The sequence below is a fragment of the Condylura cristata genome, unplaced genomic scaffold (assembly GCF_000260355.1).
Source record: "Condylura cristata isolate star-nosed mole 26May11 unplaced genomic scaffold, ConCri1.0 scaffold00019, whole genome shotgun sequence".
Classification (NCBI taxonomy): Eukaryota; Metazoa; Chordata; class Mammalia; order Eulipotyphla; family Talpidae; genus Condylura; species Condylura cristata.
In genome coordinates, this window is record NW_004567120.1 from 23,253,471 (window position 1) to 23,270,982 (window position 17,512).

The 17,512-nt window shown below is 46.7% G+C and overlaps 1 protein-coding gene across 1 annotated transcript in view; it reads right to left on the bottom strand.

Moving 5' to 3' along the window:
- Positions 1-179: 179 nt before the first annotated feature.
- Positions 180-17,512, bottom strand: part of KIAA1210 (KIAA1210 ortholog) — a 29,430-nt gene continuing 12,097 nt past the window's right edge. The window contains exons 6-11 of the mRNA XM_012727074.1: positions 12,771-12,959; positions 10,184-10,286; positions 5,590-9,648; positions 4,169-4,323; positions 3,090-3,222; positions 180-259 (exon numbers count right to left, since the gene is read on the bottom strand). Of these exons, the coding sequence (XP_012582528.1) occupies positions 180-259; positions 3,090-3,222; positions 4,169-4,323; positions 5,590-9,648; positions 10,184-10,286; positions 12,771-12,959 (4,719 nt within the window). The remainder of the gene's footprint in view (positions 260-3,089; positions 3,223-4,168; positions 4,324-5,589; positions 9,649-10,183; positions 10,287-12,770; positions 12,960-17,512) is intronic.

Sequence of the window (17,512 nt, forward strand, 5' to 3'; positions counted from 1 at the left end):
CCCGGCTCTTGCATAAAGGTGCCTGTATCTTCACCCCTGGCCATTCTGAATGAAGGTTGAGCTACAAAGGCAAAAGACTGTGGCGGGATGGGGAGGGATCAGTGTGGCTGCTGGGTGCATGCCCCTCCCCTCACAGTGGACCCTGCCTCTCACCCTGACTCCTTTCCTGCACCCCTCTTTCAGCCCATGTCGGAGAGGGTGAGTGGATCACAGGGGGTGGTGTATCGGTCCAGTCTGGTAACTCCTGAGGGTGGAGCCTCTGTAGGAATGAAGGCAGGAAGGGGTTGATGTATCACTTAGGGCTTCATGTGAATAGAAATTTCATTGTTTTATGGCTTCAGGACTTCAGGCTCACTTTGGGCTGAAACCTTGTACAGCAGAGGCTGCTGAACTAGAAGTTTGACTACATGGGGGTTTCCAGGGGAGATCAGCCAAGGGACAATAGGGATGTCCAGTGGGCCCAGACTTCCACCGTGGTGAGTCTGCAGTCTGCCCATTGAAAGGACAGCTTTGGGCATCTTTAGAATTTTGAATTTCCGCAGGGTCTTAAAAGTACTTTTTTAAAAAGGGAATGGTATGACATCCAATGTGTTTTTGCACAACTAAAGAGGGTCACAGTGGCATTGGGGTAGAAGGTCAGACACTGATGGACTAACCATCCGGAGTAGAGTAATCCCCCAGAAACATGCTGTTGGGAGGGAGGGGCGCACTTCTGTCAGACCAGGACAGGTTGAGATGCGCATGCGCGACCTGTTGAGATGCGCATGTGCGGACAGGTTGCGATGCGCACGCACACAGTTGCGATGTGTATGCGCACACCGGTTGCAGGCAATAGGGTCCCCAGGGTACAAGGAAGGTGTTTCAGAAGGCAGTAGGGTGATTGGGGAGACACTGAAAGTGTAAAATTTTCTTGGAGAGCCAAACTTTTCACTTCTGCCTCTTCTGGGAGACTTTACAAAGCTTGGAGCAGCGACCGAAGGACTGAAGCACTTAACGTGTTTCATAAAATCCTTGGATCAAATCAGCTAGACGTTCCAGTAGAATTTCTTTCTTTGATCAAAGGAAATGACCGCCTCTGGACTGCTCCCACACAATTGCTTTCTCCCTTCTTGAAATACACTGTCCGAAGGGAAAGACTTCCTAATTCTATAGTGGCGCTAACATTTTACATAGTTTTTATAGAGGAAATGCTGGGTTTTCAGATGCTGGCAGTGACTAGACTTCTGAAGGTCAGGCACTCGTGGTATTTGTTTCATTCAAATAATTAACTTTAACTCTCATTTCTAAGGATCTTGCTTAATAAAAGCAGCCACAGCAAATAAGCCACTACATGGCATTAGTACATCTACTGGCATTTGAGATCTCGTGCTCCCCTCCTACACCATCCCCCCTACCTCAAACTATTTAGTGCATGGTATCTGTCATTTGTCTCCACGCTTTGGATTTCTTCTTGGCCATGGAGAACCACACTGGCTCGGCTTGCTTTTGGGGCAGGGCTGGAAAAATTGAAGACCGTCCAGTGTCTTGACCCATGGTAGGGCCCTGAAGTGTCGCCTCATCTTCACATCCTGCGGGAACTAAAACCAATCACATACAAGCATCAGGAAGCCCAAGAGATGGAGGTATGTTTACGAGATGCAATACAATTTTTGCCTCCTTTCAGGTTTCTTCTGCCTTCTAAAAGTCAGTGCAGGGGTGGTGGCATGCGTGGTCCGTCAAGGGGTAAACCGATATGACTGTGACCACAGGGGCTGAATGGGGAAAGCCTGGGAGAAAATACCTGCAGCCGTGACTGCCAATCTCTGGACGGTTATTGGATTGTCTCAGACTTTTGAATCAAAAGCAGAGAGGAAATAAATTGCATGATCAGGTTACAACCGAGATGGGAAAAGGCACAAAATGAAGAATGATGTAAAAATAAATTTAAAAGCTATTATATTTAAAATAAATAAAATTTCAAATATGGTCCTTTTTTAGTTTTGCCAATCCATGATGTCATGTGAAATGGCTCATTTCTCAATAGAATCATCCAATAAAAGTCTACACTAAATATTATATCCATTAATCTCTGACCAAGCAGACTAACTTCCATTACCTGATTCTATCCCTCTCCTCATCTTGTTTTATAGCTGACTGGCCCAGTGGCTTAGACTCAACGAATGGGTCTCAATTCTGGCTACATACTAGAATCAACCAGTGATTCTTTAAAATATTAGTACCAATGCCTGCGCCATATCCTGAATTAAGTGAACTAGAATCTCTAGCAATGGAACCGGAGACGACTGTAATTTTTGAGAATCCCAACTGTAATTTTTGACAGTATGCTGCTGGGGAGGCCGCTAACGAGCAAGGTCAGCTGTTGCTGTTTCATGGCCAGAAAACTGGTTCCTAAATTTCTAATTGTTCATGAGGAGAACTAAGGGGGGAAATAAAGGGGAGTCGTATAAATGTATCTTCCCCTTTCCCTGGCTCCATCTGAAAAGTGAACCCCTCCAGCACACAATTGCAGATGAAGACCACATTCTATTTTACCCTATCCTAGCACAGTGTTTCCAGCATTCAGCTTTTCCCCACCTCTCATACTCCTGTTCATAGTGCAGAGGGTTGAAACAAGCCTTCTTAATAGCTAAAAACAATTCAGTGCTACTGGGTATTTATTGTGGATTACTCCAACAGTTTCACTGACAAGAGGTGAGGTGAACTGGAAAACATTTGAGCGCTCTGCACACCAGTCGCAGAAATGCCTCGGTGAGCATGATCCCAACGTTGTGCTTTACAGCTTTCCCAACCGGGCAAAGGACTGGAGCTACCCTCGGAAAGTTTCCCTCTGGAGCTGTATTAGTAACAATTGGATGTCCCTGCAACAAACGAATATCTGTCTCTCACAGAAGAGCTACGGATAGTCAGGAAGTTGACTTGGGGGGGTGGGGAGAATTTGGAGGGTGAGGCATATTGTTTAAGCTGAAATTGCAAATTTCATAACATTCTGCCAGGGCTATATGGGGGAAGAGGGGTCAGTGTGTTTTTACCTGCTTTGGTAGACAGGTGTGTGGTTTTACCTGCTTTGGTAGACACGTGTGTGTTTTCACCTGCTTTGGTAGGAACAGGTGTGTTTTCATCTGCTTTGGTAGACACAGGTGGCTTCATCAGTGCCATCTTCTCCTGTTGATTGGTATTGGAAGTGAAAGTCTTTTTTGATTCGGTATGTGCAAGGCCAGCTCCCTTTAATACAAACATGAAAATGGATGGCTATGAGTCCTGACATGAAAACATGTTATGACTTAATCCTAAAAACTACATCTTTAGAAGGCCACAAGGTGTAAGCCCTGCCCTGGATATTATGATTTCAACATTGAATAAAGTATTAAAAAGGGGTGGGAAATAGTGCTGAGGCACCTTGATTCAGGATTAGTTCCACAACACCTAAGCTAGTTTAATTTTATCACCTTTCATATTTGGAAGAAATGATAGCCTAGTCACACAAATAGTGTAAGCAAGTTAACATGTAAATTAACTTGGGAACAATCTTAGACATATTTCTTGACATGTAAGTTTGACATGTTTTATTGAGTCGGTTTTCTTCAGTTTAAACAGGAGAGATTTTGACATTTCCAAAGATACTGCAAATGGGACTCTGGAAGTAAGACATCATCCCATGTATCCTGACCCACATATGCATATAACTTTCCTTTTAACCGATAGGGAGGTCCCATACCAAACCAAATGAATATGTAAAAAGGCACCCAGAAAGAAAATGTTGAAAGAAAATTAGTACACATTGTGTGATTCTATTTATAGTTTCTTAAATACATATACACATATGCATAATTGGAAGGATAACTATGACCCCCAGGATTACATTTGAGGTGTTTTGTTTTTTTTTTTTTTAATGACAATCCTATGCAACTTCATGGAATCCTGTTCTAGAATATTTAGGCCAGGATTTGATTTCTAGAATCTTCTCATAATCTTTACTTTCCACAAACCTTTAGCTCTTAAAGAGCACACTTGGTAAGTACAAGGCAAGTCTTTCCTGGGAAAAGTCCCCCCACCTTGATGAATGCACCCACGGAGAAGGGGAGCCCATGACCAGCACAGTTCCCCATGCATGTTTGATCAGTGGCTCCAGCAACTGTTTGGAATGTTTGCTGGGCTGACAGAGTCCTACCTCACTTCTGTGTTCCTTAGTCTCAGCATTGGCTCCAGATCTGCTTTTGCATTTTGACTCACTCATAGGAATATGATCCAGGAAACTCTTCTGCTTCACCATGGCTATCCAACTTGGCTCTGAGGAGGCATACTCCGACTTTCTGTCAGAATTTCCTGTGAAAGGAATGAAAGACATTAGGACTGAAGTGAGGCAGGGAGAATGATTTTTAGCTTGTCTGGGGCCTATCCACATCCCTAGTGGGACATTAATTATCAAATGAAAGTAATCATTTGGAGAAGAGGCCCCTTTCTCTGCAGCCACTGCCCACTGCCCAGCAAGGCAGGAGCTCCTTGGATAGAGAAGCTGTACTTCAAAGTTTGCTGCCTCTTCTTGGTTCCTTTCTCTCCTTTGACCAGCCCTTTGCTTATCCCAACAGCAAGGTAGGACTATGGCTTTTAGGTGGGCTGGGAAAAATCCCTACAAGGCTAAATCTTAGACCATTTCTTTCTTTCTTTCTTTTTAAGATGTATTTATGCATACATAACTGGGATACAGAGTTGCAGGGATAGTAAGAGGCTTCCCCGGAGACAGAGTGGGGCGTAGAACAGGCAGATTGACGAGGTACACTGCTGAGGGGAGCAGCGGGCAGGTCAGGAGAGGTCTGCCCTCGCCATGTGGGTCACCTCCAGGGCCAAAGATCAAACTCACACTGAAGCAGCTGCGGCTGGTTTGCAGTGCTGCGTCCTTACCCATTGCATCACCAGGGAGGGCCGATTCAGGCCATTTCTACCATTCCTTTTACTCAAGGGAAATCTTACAATATTTGTTACTTCAAGGAAAACCTTATGGCGCTTGTTCCCTCATAGGGAACAAGTATGAGGTTCCATTGTTGTGTTTATAAGGCAAATAGACTACATGTCGCTATGTGTGAAGGGACAATGGCTTTGAGAGTGATTAACACTCAAATGATCACCTCGCACTGGATTCTTGGATATGTCAGATGGCGAGTGAAGAAACTGTAGAAGCACGAACATGGACAAATAAGTTAACATTTCAAGCTGCGATTCTGAACTGGTGCCTATCATGAGTTAGTTGGCTTTCAAGATTCACATGATTATGCTGAGGGAAGCATAATACATATGAAAGTCTTTTGAGCAAAGCAAAAACCTATATCCAAATGTAAGCTGTATGGAAGGTGGGGAAGAGGGACTAGGTCATATGTCCATCACCAATGTGGACAGTTGTCCAGGAGGGTCCCTTTGGGAAACAAAAGACTCAAAATTAACCATTTTCAAACCCATTCATCTATAAGACGGTGCTGCCCTAGCCCCCAGACCACAAGCCAGCCTTATCGCAACTCAGCAGGCAGGGTTTGAGTAGACTCCCTCCCAGTCAAGACTTGGATTTCCAGTTCTTCCCTCCATTTGGTACCCCCTCACCTGGGATCTTGTAAATGGATTGCTTCTGGGATATTGTTTCAGAAATGGGCCTTCTCTGTTTCTTCTCTACAAATTCAGGGATTGTGGTGAGGTCCTCTGTAATGCCCAGGAGCCCCTGGGATGTGCTTCTTCTCATTTGCTGTTCTCTACCTATGGAAGGTAAAATTGGGTCCAAGGAGATTGAAGAAAGTTTGGTGATGCTACCTTGTTTTTCACTCTTGTACTTCTGTAAGAAAGGGACTTTTTTCAGTCGGACTCCAAATAGGTTTTCAGCATCAGTCCCAATGGAGGGTAACTTTGAATGGTTACCACTTCGACCCTCACTCTCAAGAACTTCTTCCTTAGAGTAAGTGCCCTCTGAAATGGCTATCTGCAAGTCAGGGGCACTGATGAACCTCTCAAGTTTGGTGATAGGAATTGGGATGTTCTTAGTGAGGTCTTCAGAGCTGTGCTTCTTAGTTTTGTTTGGAGAAGCTGGACCTTTTAGTAGAGAATGGCTGTTGGCTTTGCTCTCTAAAGTGGTTCCCTCAGGAATTGCACTCATGGAACTGGAATGAATTGGTTTCTGATAGCTGAAGTTTGCAAAAGGCTGTAAAGGGCTATGTTCTACAGATGATTTTCCCAAGCCTGTTGAGAAAACCTGTGACTGTAATTCAGTCCCTCCCTCACCTTGGGAAGGTTGTCTGAAAGGCAGCTGTTCTTCAGAACTGCTCCGCTTCACAGGAACACTCCCTGAATGTGAGAAAATGTGGTGTGGGTCTTTAGGCTTCCCGAAGGACTGTGAAGGAAGCTGCTTCAGAGAAATGCCTTCTGCCACGGCAGCACTCTCACGACCTGAGAAAACCTGGGGCTCAACTTTAGGCCTCCACAAAGATTTGGCAGGCTGATTTGAAGCCAATGGATCCACATAAACTCCCCCCTCAATAGTATGGCTCTCTGAAAAGATCTGCTGTGCCATAAACTTTACAAACCACTGGGAAGGAGGCCTGGGAGCCAGCAGTTGCTTAGAGATGCCTCCAGCAGCAATGTTCTCCAGATGTGATGATATTTGCTGAATTTTAGGCTTCATGAAGTACTGGGTGGGATTCTTGGTGGTCACTGAGGCTCTAGAAACTCCTTCCACGGTGGCACTCTGAAAACTAGAGGATGCTTGGTAGACTTTATGTCTCATACTGGACCAGGAGTGTCTGGGAGGCAGTGGCTCTTCAGCTATACCCCTCTCGACAGTAACACTCTCTGGACCTGAAGAGGTTGGTTGTTTCACTGCTGTTTTCATTAGGGACTTAGAAGGCTTTCTGGAACTTGTTTGCTCCATAGAAACACTCCTGGTGCTCTCTGCACCTGCAGAGACTTGTTGCTCAAACTTGAGGCTCATCTGGGGTTGGAAAGTGCCCCTTGGGGGCAGTGGCTTCTCAGTAGTGTCCCACTCTGCAGAAGCACTCACTGAACCTGAGGCGACTTCTTGCTTGCCAACCGGTCTCATAAGGCGCTGACTAGGCATTCTGGGAGGCAGTGGTTCCAGAGAAATGCCCCACTCAATGGCCACACTCTCTGCAGAGACCTGTGAGTCAAATTTAGGGCTCACCCATGGTTGGAAAATGTGTGTGGGAGGCATTGGCTCCACAGGACGGCACCATTCTGTGAAAGCGCTTGCTGCTTTGGAGGTCCTGACCTGTGGCGGGAAGGTCGGCTTCACCAAGGGCTGGAGAGAGCCTGTGGGAGGCGGTAGCCCCACAAACATTTCCCCACCAATGGCAGTGTCCTCTGAGAAGCCATGCTGGGCTTGAGGAGTTTCCACAGACCGGAGAGCACCCTGAGGAAGGAGTGGCTCTGCCATAATGACACTGTCAGCTGCACCCTCTAAACCTGAAAACACACTTTGTCTTACTGGGTTCATCAAGGACTGGGCCAGAACTGCAGGAGGCACAGGCTCCATAGAAACGTGTCCTTCAATAGCTGTGCTCTCTGGAAATGAAGATTTTGGCCCAAATTTAGGGCTCACCCTTGGTGGTAAAGGGTTTCTGGGAGGTAGTGGCTCCATAGAAATGCTCCGCCCAGAAGCAGTGCACTCTGGGCCTGCAGAGACTTGTTGCTGGGCTAGAGACCTCATCAGAGACTGGGAAGTCTGTCTGGGAAGTGAGGGCTCCGCAGAACTCCTGTGCTCAACCACAGCGCAGTCTGCCCCCAGGACGTGCTGTCCAACCACTGTTCTCACCGAGAGCTGAGAAGGACCGCTAGGGAGCAACAGCTCCGTGGAAATGTTTCTCCCAACAGCCATGCTCTCTGGACCTGCAGAGATCTTTTGCTCAGCTATTGGCTTAATTGGAGACTGAGAAGAATGTTTTGGAGACAGAAGATCCACAGAAGCAACCCTTTCGGGAGTAGGAACTTCTGGACCTTTTGAATCTGAGACTTCTTGACCAATTTTAGGTCTCCTCTGGCGCTTGGAAAAGATTCTGGGAGGCAGTGGCTCTATACAGACGCTCCAGTCAACAGCAGCTCTCTCTGGATCCGCAGAGGCTTCCTGCTCAACTTTGGGGCTCAGCCAGGACTGGGAAAGGTGTTTGGGAGACCGCGCTAGAACACTCCATTTTGTAGACGCACTCACTGCACCTGAGGAGACATGTTGCTGAGCATTCAGTCTCACAAAGGGTTCAGAAGGGTGTGTGGGAGGAAGTGTCTGCATGGGGTCACTGTTTTCCTCAGGTATGTCCTTTAAAAATGAGACTACTTGGCGTTTAGGGTTCCGCAAGATGTGAGAAGGGGGCCTGAGAAGCAGATCTCCTTCTGAGCTGCTCCAGTCCTCAGAACGGTGGTACTTTTCAACACATTTGTTTGCTTTTGTGGAGACTTTGTTTTCAGACCTCCCCAAAGCCTGCTTATCAGAAGTGCTTGACTGCACTATGAAGCTCTCCGATGCTGTGATGACTTCTGGGTTATCTTTAGGCTTCCGTAAGGCCAGCTGCTGCTCAGAATCAATCTTCACTGAACCACTCTCAGAACTTAAGTTGCAGTCAGCCTGGTGCATACCCGTGGGCTGGGAAGAATGTTTAGGAGCCAGCTGCTGCTTGGAATAACCTGCTTTCACAGCTAAACTTTCTAATTCTGTGGAAACTTCATGGTCACGCATCTCGAAAGACTCTAAAGAGCATTCAGAAGTGAGTGGTTGGTCAGAATCATCCTCCATCTCAGAAGTATTTTCTGAGTCTGAGACTTCAACTTCGAGGCTCCCCAAGGACTGGGAAAGGCTTCTGAGATGCTGCCTCTCGGCCATAGCAATGCCTCCCTCAGCTACAGCATGTGCAGCAGCTGAAGCACTTGCTGTAAGGGCCTGGAGAACATTTCCAGGTGGCTTTTCTTTGCAATTACTTGTAATATCTTCAACTGACTCCATTTCAAATCGGACATTTTGTGAATCAAAGCTGGATCTGTCGTGCTCCTCTGACTGGAAATGAGAAGGATCTACAAACACCTGAACCTCCACTGCCATTGAGAAAACATCTTGGGAGGTAGGCAGGCTTTCCACCACTGGTAAGTAAGACGCTCTGCTTACTGCTTTCTTGCTTCCAGAAGCCTCTTCTTCATGGTACAGTCGTGGACCACTAACTAGTGAACACACCACGTCCTCAGATATGAATGGTGATGCTGACACTTTTCTGCCTTCAATATCTGTACCAGCATTTCTCATTCCCATGCCATCTTGGTCTGAGAGAAACTCCTGAGGGCTAGTAGTTTCTGCTTGTGGAATTGGGGGTTGCTCCACGTTCAGCTTCTCCAAGGACTGGGTCCAGACTGGAGCATCACTGGCAGTTTTATCAGCAGGCAGAGAGCCACCTCTGTCACCTAGGCCAAGCCTCAGACTGGACAGTCTTACATTTCTTCCTCTGGATCCACTCTCACTTGTTTCTGAAGGACTTGGTCCTTTTCTTCCATGTTTTCTTCCAAAGGGCTCTGACAAGGGCGAGCCCAAACTCCCAGCATTGTCTATGTTTGCAGCCTGATCTATTGTCTTCTTATCCCAAATCTCGGTTTTGTTGCTCTGCTCCTGCTTTGAGGAACCTGTGCCAAACAGAAACAGGGAATGTGTGCTTTTACTTCCTAAAATAAGGATACTCTGCCCTAGTCGGTGAGTGGGCTAGTGGAAAGCACGCACACATATGAGGGGTGAAGCTGTGCTCCCCATGTTGTACAGGTGTGTCAACTACTGGCAAACCAATACAAATTGAGGAGAGAAAAAACTATTTGCTAGCCAATTTTGTCATCCCGTCTAATGCTGTGTGGGGTCACTGGCACTTCTCAGATAGCTGAGCTCGGGGAGCAGCTCAGTGTCTACATCAGCGTTAGGACACAGCCCAACACAAAACACCTCTCTGGCTGAGACTTCACCAAAATAGTAGAATCTCCCCTTTACCTAAACCCTGCACAAGTAGCAGTTGTATTAATTTGGCAGTTTAGATGGCGAAACCGGGTCCACTGAAACCTGTTTGAGGGTCAAGGACAGCAGGCCAAGGTCATTCTCACCACAGAGCTCCCGTCAGACCACATGCACGTGCTGTGAGGCTCAGGGTGAGGGTGGGGGTGAAGGGGTGCCAACCTGCGCTGTCTTTATTCAGCTTCTTTTGCTCAGGCCCTTGGGGCACGGTTGTGCCCTTCTCCTCAGAAACCAGCAGACTTGGCTCCTCCAGCCTTGTTTTTACCTAAAAGATGGAAAGAAAGAGCAGGAATTAGACTGAAGTGCTCCCTCCCTGCTCCTGCATGGTTACTAAAAGGGAAAGAACAGGTCAGGACAAAAGTCCCGGGTGTGCCCACAGGTCTGCTGGGCATATTACAACAGCACAAAAGGTGAAAACCGTTTCCTACAGCTCCCGTCATGGCGCTCACTGCACCGTTGGGAGTGACTCACCACAATGCAGTGGCAGACCTAAGGAATATGCTGGAAAAACCCAGAAATCACTGATGTGTAGCAGGGGCCATAAAGCTTAGAAAGGGTTGGTGGGCCTACTGACAGCTACACGCTGCAGTTCCCGAGCTGGCTTTACCTCGGAGCCAAACTCAAATCCTCTTTGGCTTCTTTTCAGGGAATTTTGGAAAGCATGAAATTATGTCCTTCCAGTGTAAAAGAAGAGAACTGGTTTTTGTTCGGAAGGGAGAGGGAAAAGATGAAGGGCTTGACCTGCACACTGAAGGGGTAGAAATTGGTTTAGCAGAAACACGGTTTTAAGATAATTACAGTGCCTCTGGGGAGGCTGCCAGAGTAGGGCGACAGCATCCAGAATGCTCCCACTCAGAATCTGTGCAGATTTGACTCAGTGCAAAATGACTTACTTAGGAGTGAGGAAGGGTAGAGAGACGAGGTCCAAATCTACACCCTTTATTTCCTGTGTGACCTGGGGCAAGCTGCTGTCTAAATCTCCGCGTGCACTCTATAGACTGGAGATGCAGGGTAAGCACCCGTGGGACTTGCAGAGATTCCAAAGCAGAGAGCAGGTGGTCTCTGTGTCATGAGTGATCCTGGGCCCTTCTCTACTCAGCTATGTGCCAGAGAAAGAGTCAGGAGGAAGAAGCAGTGGTCTCAGCCCCCTTGCGAGTGTTGCCCAAGCCTTTTCTCACTCAGGCTTTGCAGAAGGAAGAAAGGCAGAGGGTGACATGAAGCTCCTCTTAGTCAACACTTCCTGGACCCGTGGTGAGACTTCTAGGCACACATACTAAGTTTTGGTTCATGGTAACCGGTCACTGTCTGCTCAACACTGGCACACGAGATCTTCCAGGGCCTCCACAGTGCCTCTTGGCCTTTGTCCTGCCAACTGGACCTTAACTTGGACTTGGTTCTCTTGATAGAGCAAAGTTGACATGATTAAGCTAGGGGCCACGTGGTAGCCGTGAGCAGCGCTGGACTGGGCCTGGCCCCAGCTCTGCCACAGCCTGTGTATTTAACTTGGGTTACTCTTGGTGTGTTCCCACGCTTCCCTGAAAAATGCTCGCACTACAACACTGTAGACTCTTCCAGGTCTGCAGCCCTCTGCTTATAGCCTCAAGTCACAGATGAACTGGGTGTTTCATCAAAGTGAATCCCCCAGCTCACTCACTGCCACACACTGTTTGCAAAACTGATTTATTTTAATTCCTAGGTTTTTGTTTTGTTTTGTTTTAAGATTTATTTATTCATTCAGAACTGGGGTTCAGGCCAGAGGTGCAGGGGCAGCGAGAGGATTCACCAGAGACAGAGTAGGGAGCAGAACAGGCAAATCGACGAAGTACACTGCTGAGGGGAGCAGCGGGTGTGTCAGGAGGGGTCTGCCGCGCCATGTGGATCACCTCCGGGGTGAGGACTGAATTCATGCTGAAATGGCTTTCGCTTCTTAGTGCTGTGCTTTAACCTGCTGAGCCACCAGGAAGGGCCCCTTAATTCTTAGTTTTTAGTAAAAACCTTCCAAAGCATTCCTGCCCTGTCTTCTTAAACAGAGAGCAGGGAACACTATTCAACTCTTTTTGATTGCTTGGAGAGATAATAAATATCATCTATTATATTGGACTGTGATATAGTGTGGCCCTAGGGGGGGCGTACTGAGGTGGGCAAGGCTCTTGATCCCTCCACTTTGTCATCTCTCTGCTATCAGCTGTCACTTCACTTTGCCTTCAAATCAGAGTTTGACCTGTGGCCATGTATTTAATGGTCAGGTCACCTAAGTACTGCTCTACCCACTAGAAAGTCAGGCGTTAAAACGTGTGACATATTTTTGTGACACCAGGTGTTAATAGCTGGGTTCTGGACGCCTGGGCTTGCTGGGAGTCCAAAGGAATGGACGGGTGCTCCTTTGGTAACTTGCGGGTCTCTTCTGATAAATAAGTAAAAGAATCCTGATCAGCACCATCACTAAATAGCCTCTACGAGAAAACGGAGTGATTTTCCAGATGCTGAGTCAATAAGCAATGCCTGGGGGCTTCAGTCACTGTTTCTGTTTTCTTTGGCCCCTTTCTGTAAGTTCCACAAGGACCAGATATCTTAGTTGCAAGTTTGCTCACCGCTCTGGGTGAGTCCAGTCTGAAACGTGCCTTTGACTTACGTCCCCTTAGGCTATGATACACAAGCCAAGTTGCTTTCCCAGGGCAGATTACAAAAGTGGGAACTGGCCTTGTGTTACACCAGACTTTATTCCCAGCAGGTCTCTCAAAGGACTTACAGTTGTCTGAGGGTATTTCTTTTGTCTTCGGGAGCTTAAAGGCATCTTGTGTTGAGGAGCTGAAGTATCCAAACCGCCGTGGGTGTTGGCTGGGGTCTTGAAGCTAGTAGACGGCAGCATGCTGCTGGGAGAGTCAGGCATAGCCACTTCATCCAAGGAAGGTGGTCTGGATATTGACTCAGAGGAGCTCTGGAGAAAAGGAGAGAAAAGAAACAGGTCACCCATATGTGGCTACTACTTGCAAAAGTCAGGAATTCCTCTGGGTAGAGATTCCTAAAGAAGAAATCTTTCTGCTAGCCCTTTTTCCAGTAGCAACATCGAAACTTCTGGTCAAGAGGTTCGTTTGAGACAAAGTGCATGCTTTTTGTAGGTTCTTTTGCAGGAAGCAGGAAATCCAGGTGGCCCCCTGCTAATAAAGCATTCTGGGGCTCCCCTTTGGCCTCAGGGTAGCACCCCAAGGGATGCTACAAGTCAGAAGGTTTGCATGTTCTCATCTGAAAGTCCCCTTTTATAAACAGGAGGGGCTGACTTGAACAAGAGGCACAAAACCTGTCAGCAGAAGCTGCCAGGGGCTCTGTGCTTTCTCCAAAGCAGCACTGAGTGGCAGGGGAAGAATCAAGCTGAAAGAGGCCTGTGTGAGAGCTACGTGTGCAGACAGAACAGGACCTTTACTTGCACTGACAGTCCCTGGTGCCAGGCTGGTTAAGCTGAGCACCGCCCCTCCCCCCACCCCCCACAGCCCCCAGTGGAGTGGGTGATGTGGCTTTGTCCTTGCAGCTGGCTGCACCTCTGCAAACTACCTGGTCCCAGGACTCCTGGTTGAGTTTCTCTGTGGTAATATGAAAGAGTCTCCTCTGCGCTTCTTACACAGCATTTTTTAAAAAGATTTATTTATTTGTGCACACAAGAACTGTGGTACAGGCCAGAGGTGCGGGGCAGAGGTGAGAGGGTTCACCGGAGGCAGAGTGGGAAGCAGAACAGGCAGACTGACTGAAATACACTGCTGAGGGGGCAGTGAGTGAGACAGGAGAGGTCTGCTGCGCCATGTGGGTCAGCTCCCGGGCTGGGGATTGAACTCGTGCTGTAGTGGCTGCAGATAGCTTCATAGTGCTGTGCTTTAATCTGTTGCACCACCAGGGAAGGCCAATTACACAGCATTTGCACACTGCAGACACAACAGAGCACCTCTTATTTCTAAGAAGCTTTGGATGTTAGCAGAAGCCCCTTCAGCGGTCAGGTGATGACGCACACTCTCCTGGATACCAGTGGGAAATGCTGCCATTTACAGGTGGGCACAATTCCCTTTGTGTTCACGCACTGGTTTTATAAAAACTAGCTGTACACAATGCCGGGACCCCCTTTGGTTTTGCAGCTTTTATGACCCTTCAGTGTTGTGTGCTGATCCAGTAACAACCCAGCTAGGACTGTCACGCCAAAACGGTTTTTTTATCCCCAAGTGATCAGTGCTAATGAGTCAGGCTGATGATCCACCTAGTGCACATTCTGCTTTTGATTCAAAGAAAAGGGGGGAACTACCACAGTTATCGTTTATAGTCAATCACACAAAATTAGGAGTTGTCCAAACCCTCCTTTAATTTTTTTCTTATCCAGATAACATTGATTTACAACACTGCCTGTGATATACAGGTGTAGGATCTCCCCTGCAGGTTGCTACAACACCACGCCCTCTCATGCTGTTGCTGAGGATGTGGACTGGTGCAGCCCCTATTGACAACAGTGTGGAGGCTTTCTCAAATGGCTACAGTAGATCTACCAGATGACCCAGCAATTCCACTCCTAGGTACCTACTACCCAAGGAGCACAAAAGCAACTATTCAAAGGGACATAGGCACTCTGTTCTAACTTCTTTTTGTAGCCGTCATCCACAAATGTATTTCAAACTCTACCTGATATTGAACATCTGACTTGTGTTAGCTCCTGTAATTGTGTATTTAATACTCAGTGTACAGAAATGTGTCTTGTTTTATTATTCTGAAATTCGACGTGCTTCTGAGTGGACTTTACCAGATGAGGACATCTATTCTCCCACTAACCTCACAAGATCTGTCTTTTTACTGCCTCTCCAAACACGTTCACTACCTGTCTCTGCTTCAGACTCACCAGCAGGGTGTGCTGTTGCACAAATCTCCCATTTGGTCTCCCTCAGGGCATTTGCATTTGTCTCCCTCTGCTGGGCATGGGCTTCCCCCTGTCCCTGTGGCTGATGCCTTCACCTCCTTTCAGGTTTTGATACAAAAGCCACCTTCTCAGCGAGGCTTTTCCTGGCTAGCCTGTCTACAGTTTTAGCACTCTGCCTTGACACTTCATAATTCCCTTACCTGCATGGTTTCTTTTTCTCCTTCAGACTTTGTTCACTATCTAAAGTCCTGTCTAATGCGCTCATTTATCTTCCCACTACAAATATAAACTCTACAAATAAAGGTTTCCATCTAGATTATCTACTAATGGATCCCTAGTCCATAGAACTGTGCTTAGCCTATAGTAGTTGCTCAATAAATGTTTGCTGAGTTGGTGAATGCATTATGCTCAAGGCTTCTACCAGTCATTGTCTTTCTGAGGAGTTGTCAGAGAAAGTGCCCTCTTCCCTGTATCATCCCAATTATTCTCTCTTAGACCTCACTAGCTCCATCAAAGGGAAATGGAAAAGGCAAGGAAGAAACTTACTTTGTATGAAAACCAGTGACAGTAATACCCATTTAATAATCATTTTCAATTCAGTTGGCCAAACCTTGTAGCATAAACATAATAGACAAAAGCACCACTTAGTGAAATTCATTCTACAACATAACACATCGAGCTCTGCAAGATTCTGGCAGTTTCTAGATTGAATGTGGGCAGCAGAGAGCTTATCTATTCCCAGTCACAGCTTAAGCCAAGAGTCCATTAAACTTAATAATAGCTACCAGTCTCCTTGTGTTTGATTGACTATCATTAAGGAGTCTCTGGGCCCCCAGCTACCCTCAAATCTAGGCTAAAATTTAGAGAGCAAAGCCATCAAGCATTAGCCCTATGCTGCCATGGCACTCAAGCTCAGCAGGTTGACTCAAAGCAACCTCAACATGATCTCCGTTGTTGGGATTCTAGCATGTCGTATGGACGTAGAATATGTGCATGTAACTTCTTAAGGTGTATTCATTAAATAAAATATTATGGAATTTATATATCATTTGTTCATGTGTATAGTTTAATTCATTAAATAAACTATTCAGATTCTCTGGAACTCTGCTCTGGGGAACACTCCTCCCCCCAACCATCTTCAAAGCACATTTTAAGGACATATCAAGACATGATATTTGTCAGGGCAGGGACATAGTATAGGTTGAACAGGTTCTTTAAGTCAGTCAGAGGGAGGGGAAGAACTGGGAATCACTGCCTAATCCTCTGGCATGAACAGAAAGGCTCCCAGTTTCAAAGAGAAGCATGGCAATTTGCTGTATAATCCTAGCAGTTGCCTAGTAACAGGAGCAGGGAGATCAGAACATGCTTTGAGAAGTGGGAATCCTTCTTAGGCTCAACTTTCTCTATCAGCCATATTGGTTAGGAGAAACCTAGAAAATTGACCACAGGAGGCAAACATAGGATTTTATGAGCCTTTTTGGAAGGAAAGCCAACTAAATCCTTTTCTGGCACGTTTCTGAAGGAAAAGTGAGGGAGTGAAATGGGACTCCTTTCTCTACTTTTCCTTCTCTGTCTCCTGAAACTGCAGCCTGCCCTCCCTGTACTGTGTCTTCTATGCAGTCAAATGCTCTAGCCTGAGCTACACTCCTTTCCTTACGTCCCTCTCTATACCCCGTGTGCATGTTATTCAGCAAGACCGGCTGATTTCCTTCCTCTTCCGTGCTGTAGAGAGGGGCCGGCATAGGCACTTCTGATGAACACCTGGAGTAAAATGAGCATTTTTCATGTCAACAGGGAGCTGTTCCAGGACAGGTACCTAACCAATCCAGACTCTTCCTGGGGAAGGATGGGGCCAGGCCGTGGGTCATGAGAAAGGAGGCATAACACCAGTGATGCTAGACATTCTTCTGCTAGTAGTCGGGGGCTGAGAGCTGCCCTTTGGAAAATTCCAACACATTCTAGCTCTTTGTTCCCCCCTTTGTCTGTTTCTAGACCCAGTACTTTTGGTTCATCGTTTTGGCGGCTTCTTTGGTATATGATGCTAACGTTTCCTTTAACACTGTTGATGAGAGACACTTGACTGAAGCAGAGAAAGCCAGTTTGGCTGCTTCTTAAACAAAGAGGTTTTCAGTGGATGGTTCCTATACCAAGAAAATACTGGTACTGATATGATACCTGATTTCACTGTCAGGATTTTAATTTCCAGAATGCCAAAGTGCTCCTGTGCCCAAGCTGGAGAATGTTTGTGCAACTGTTGTTACACTCAAGACTCTTTGTTAAATAAAAGCTGTTGTGACCCACCAATTCTGCCAATCTAAAAGTTCTAGAAGGTGGAGTTTCTATATCCCCTGTAGCCCTCCTCCTATCACAATCATTTGGACTTCTTAGCTAGTCTAGAGAATGAGAACATGAACTCTGAAACTGGATCAACCTGAATTCTTGGTCCTAACCATGTCATGTATTGGCTGTTTAACCTTGAACAAATCACCTAACCTCTTTGAGCTTCAGTTTCTGGGTCTCTAAAACAGGATGTTGCTAGGCATTGGTTGCACAAATTTAGAGCGATCTGGTGTCCATGTCACAGTGTTTCTAGTGCTTATAAA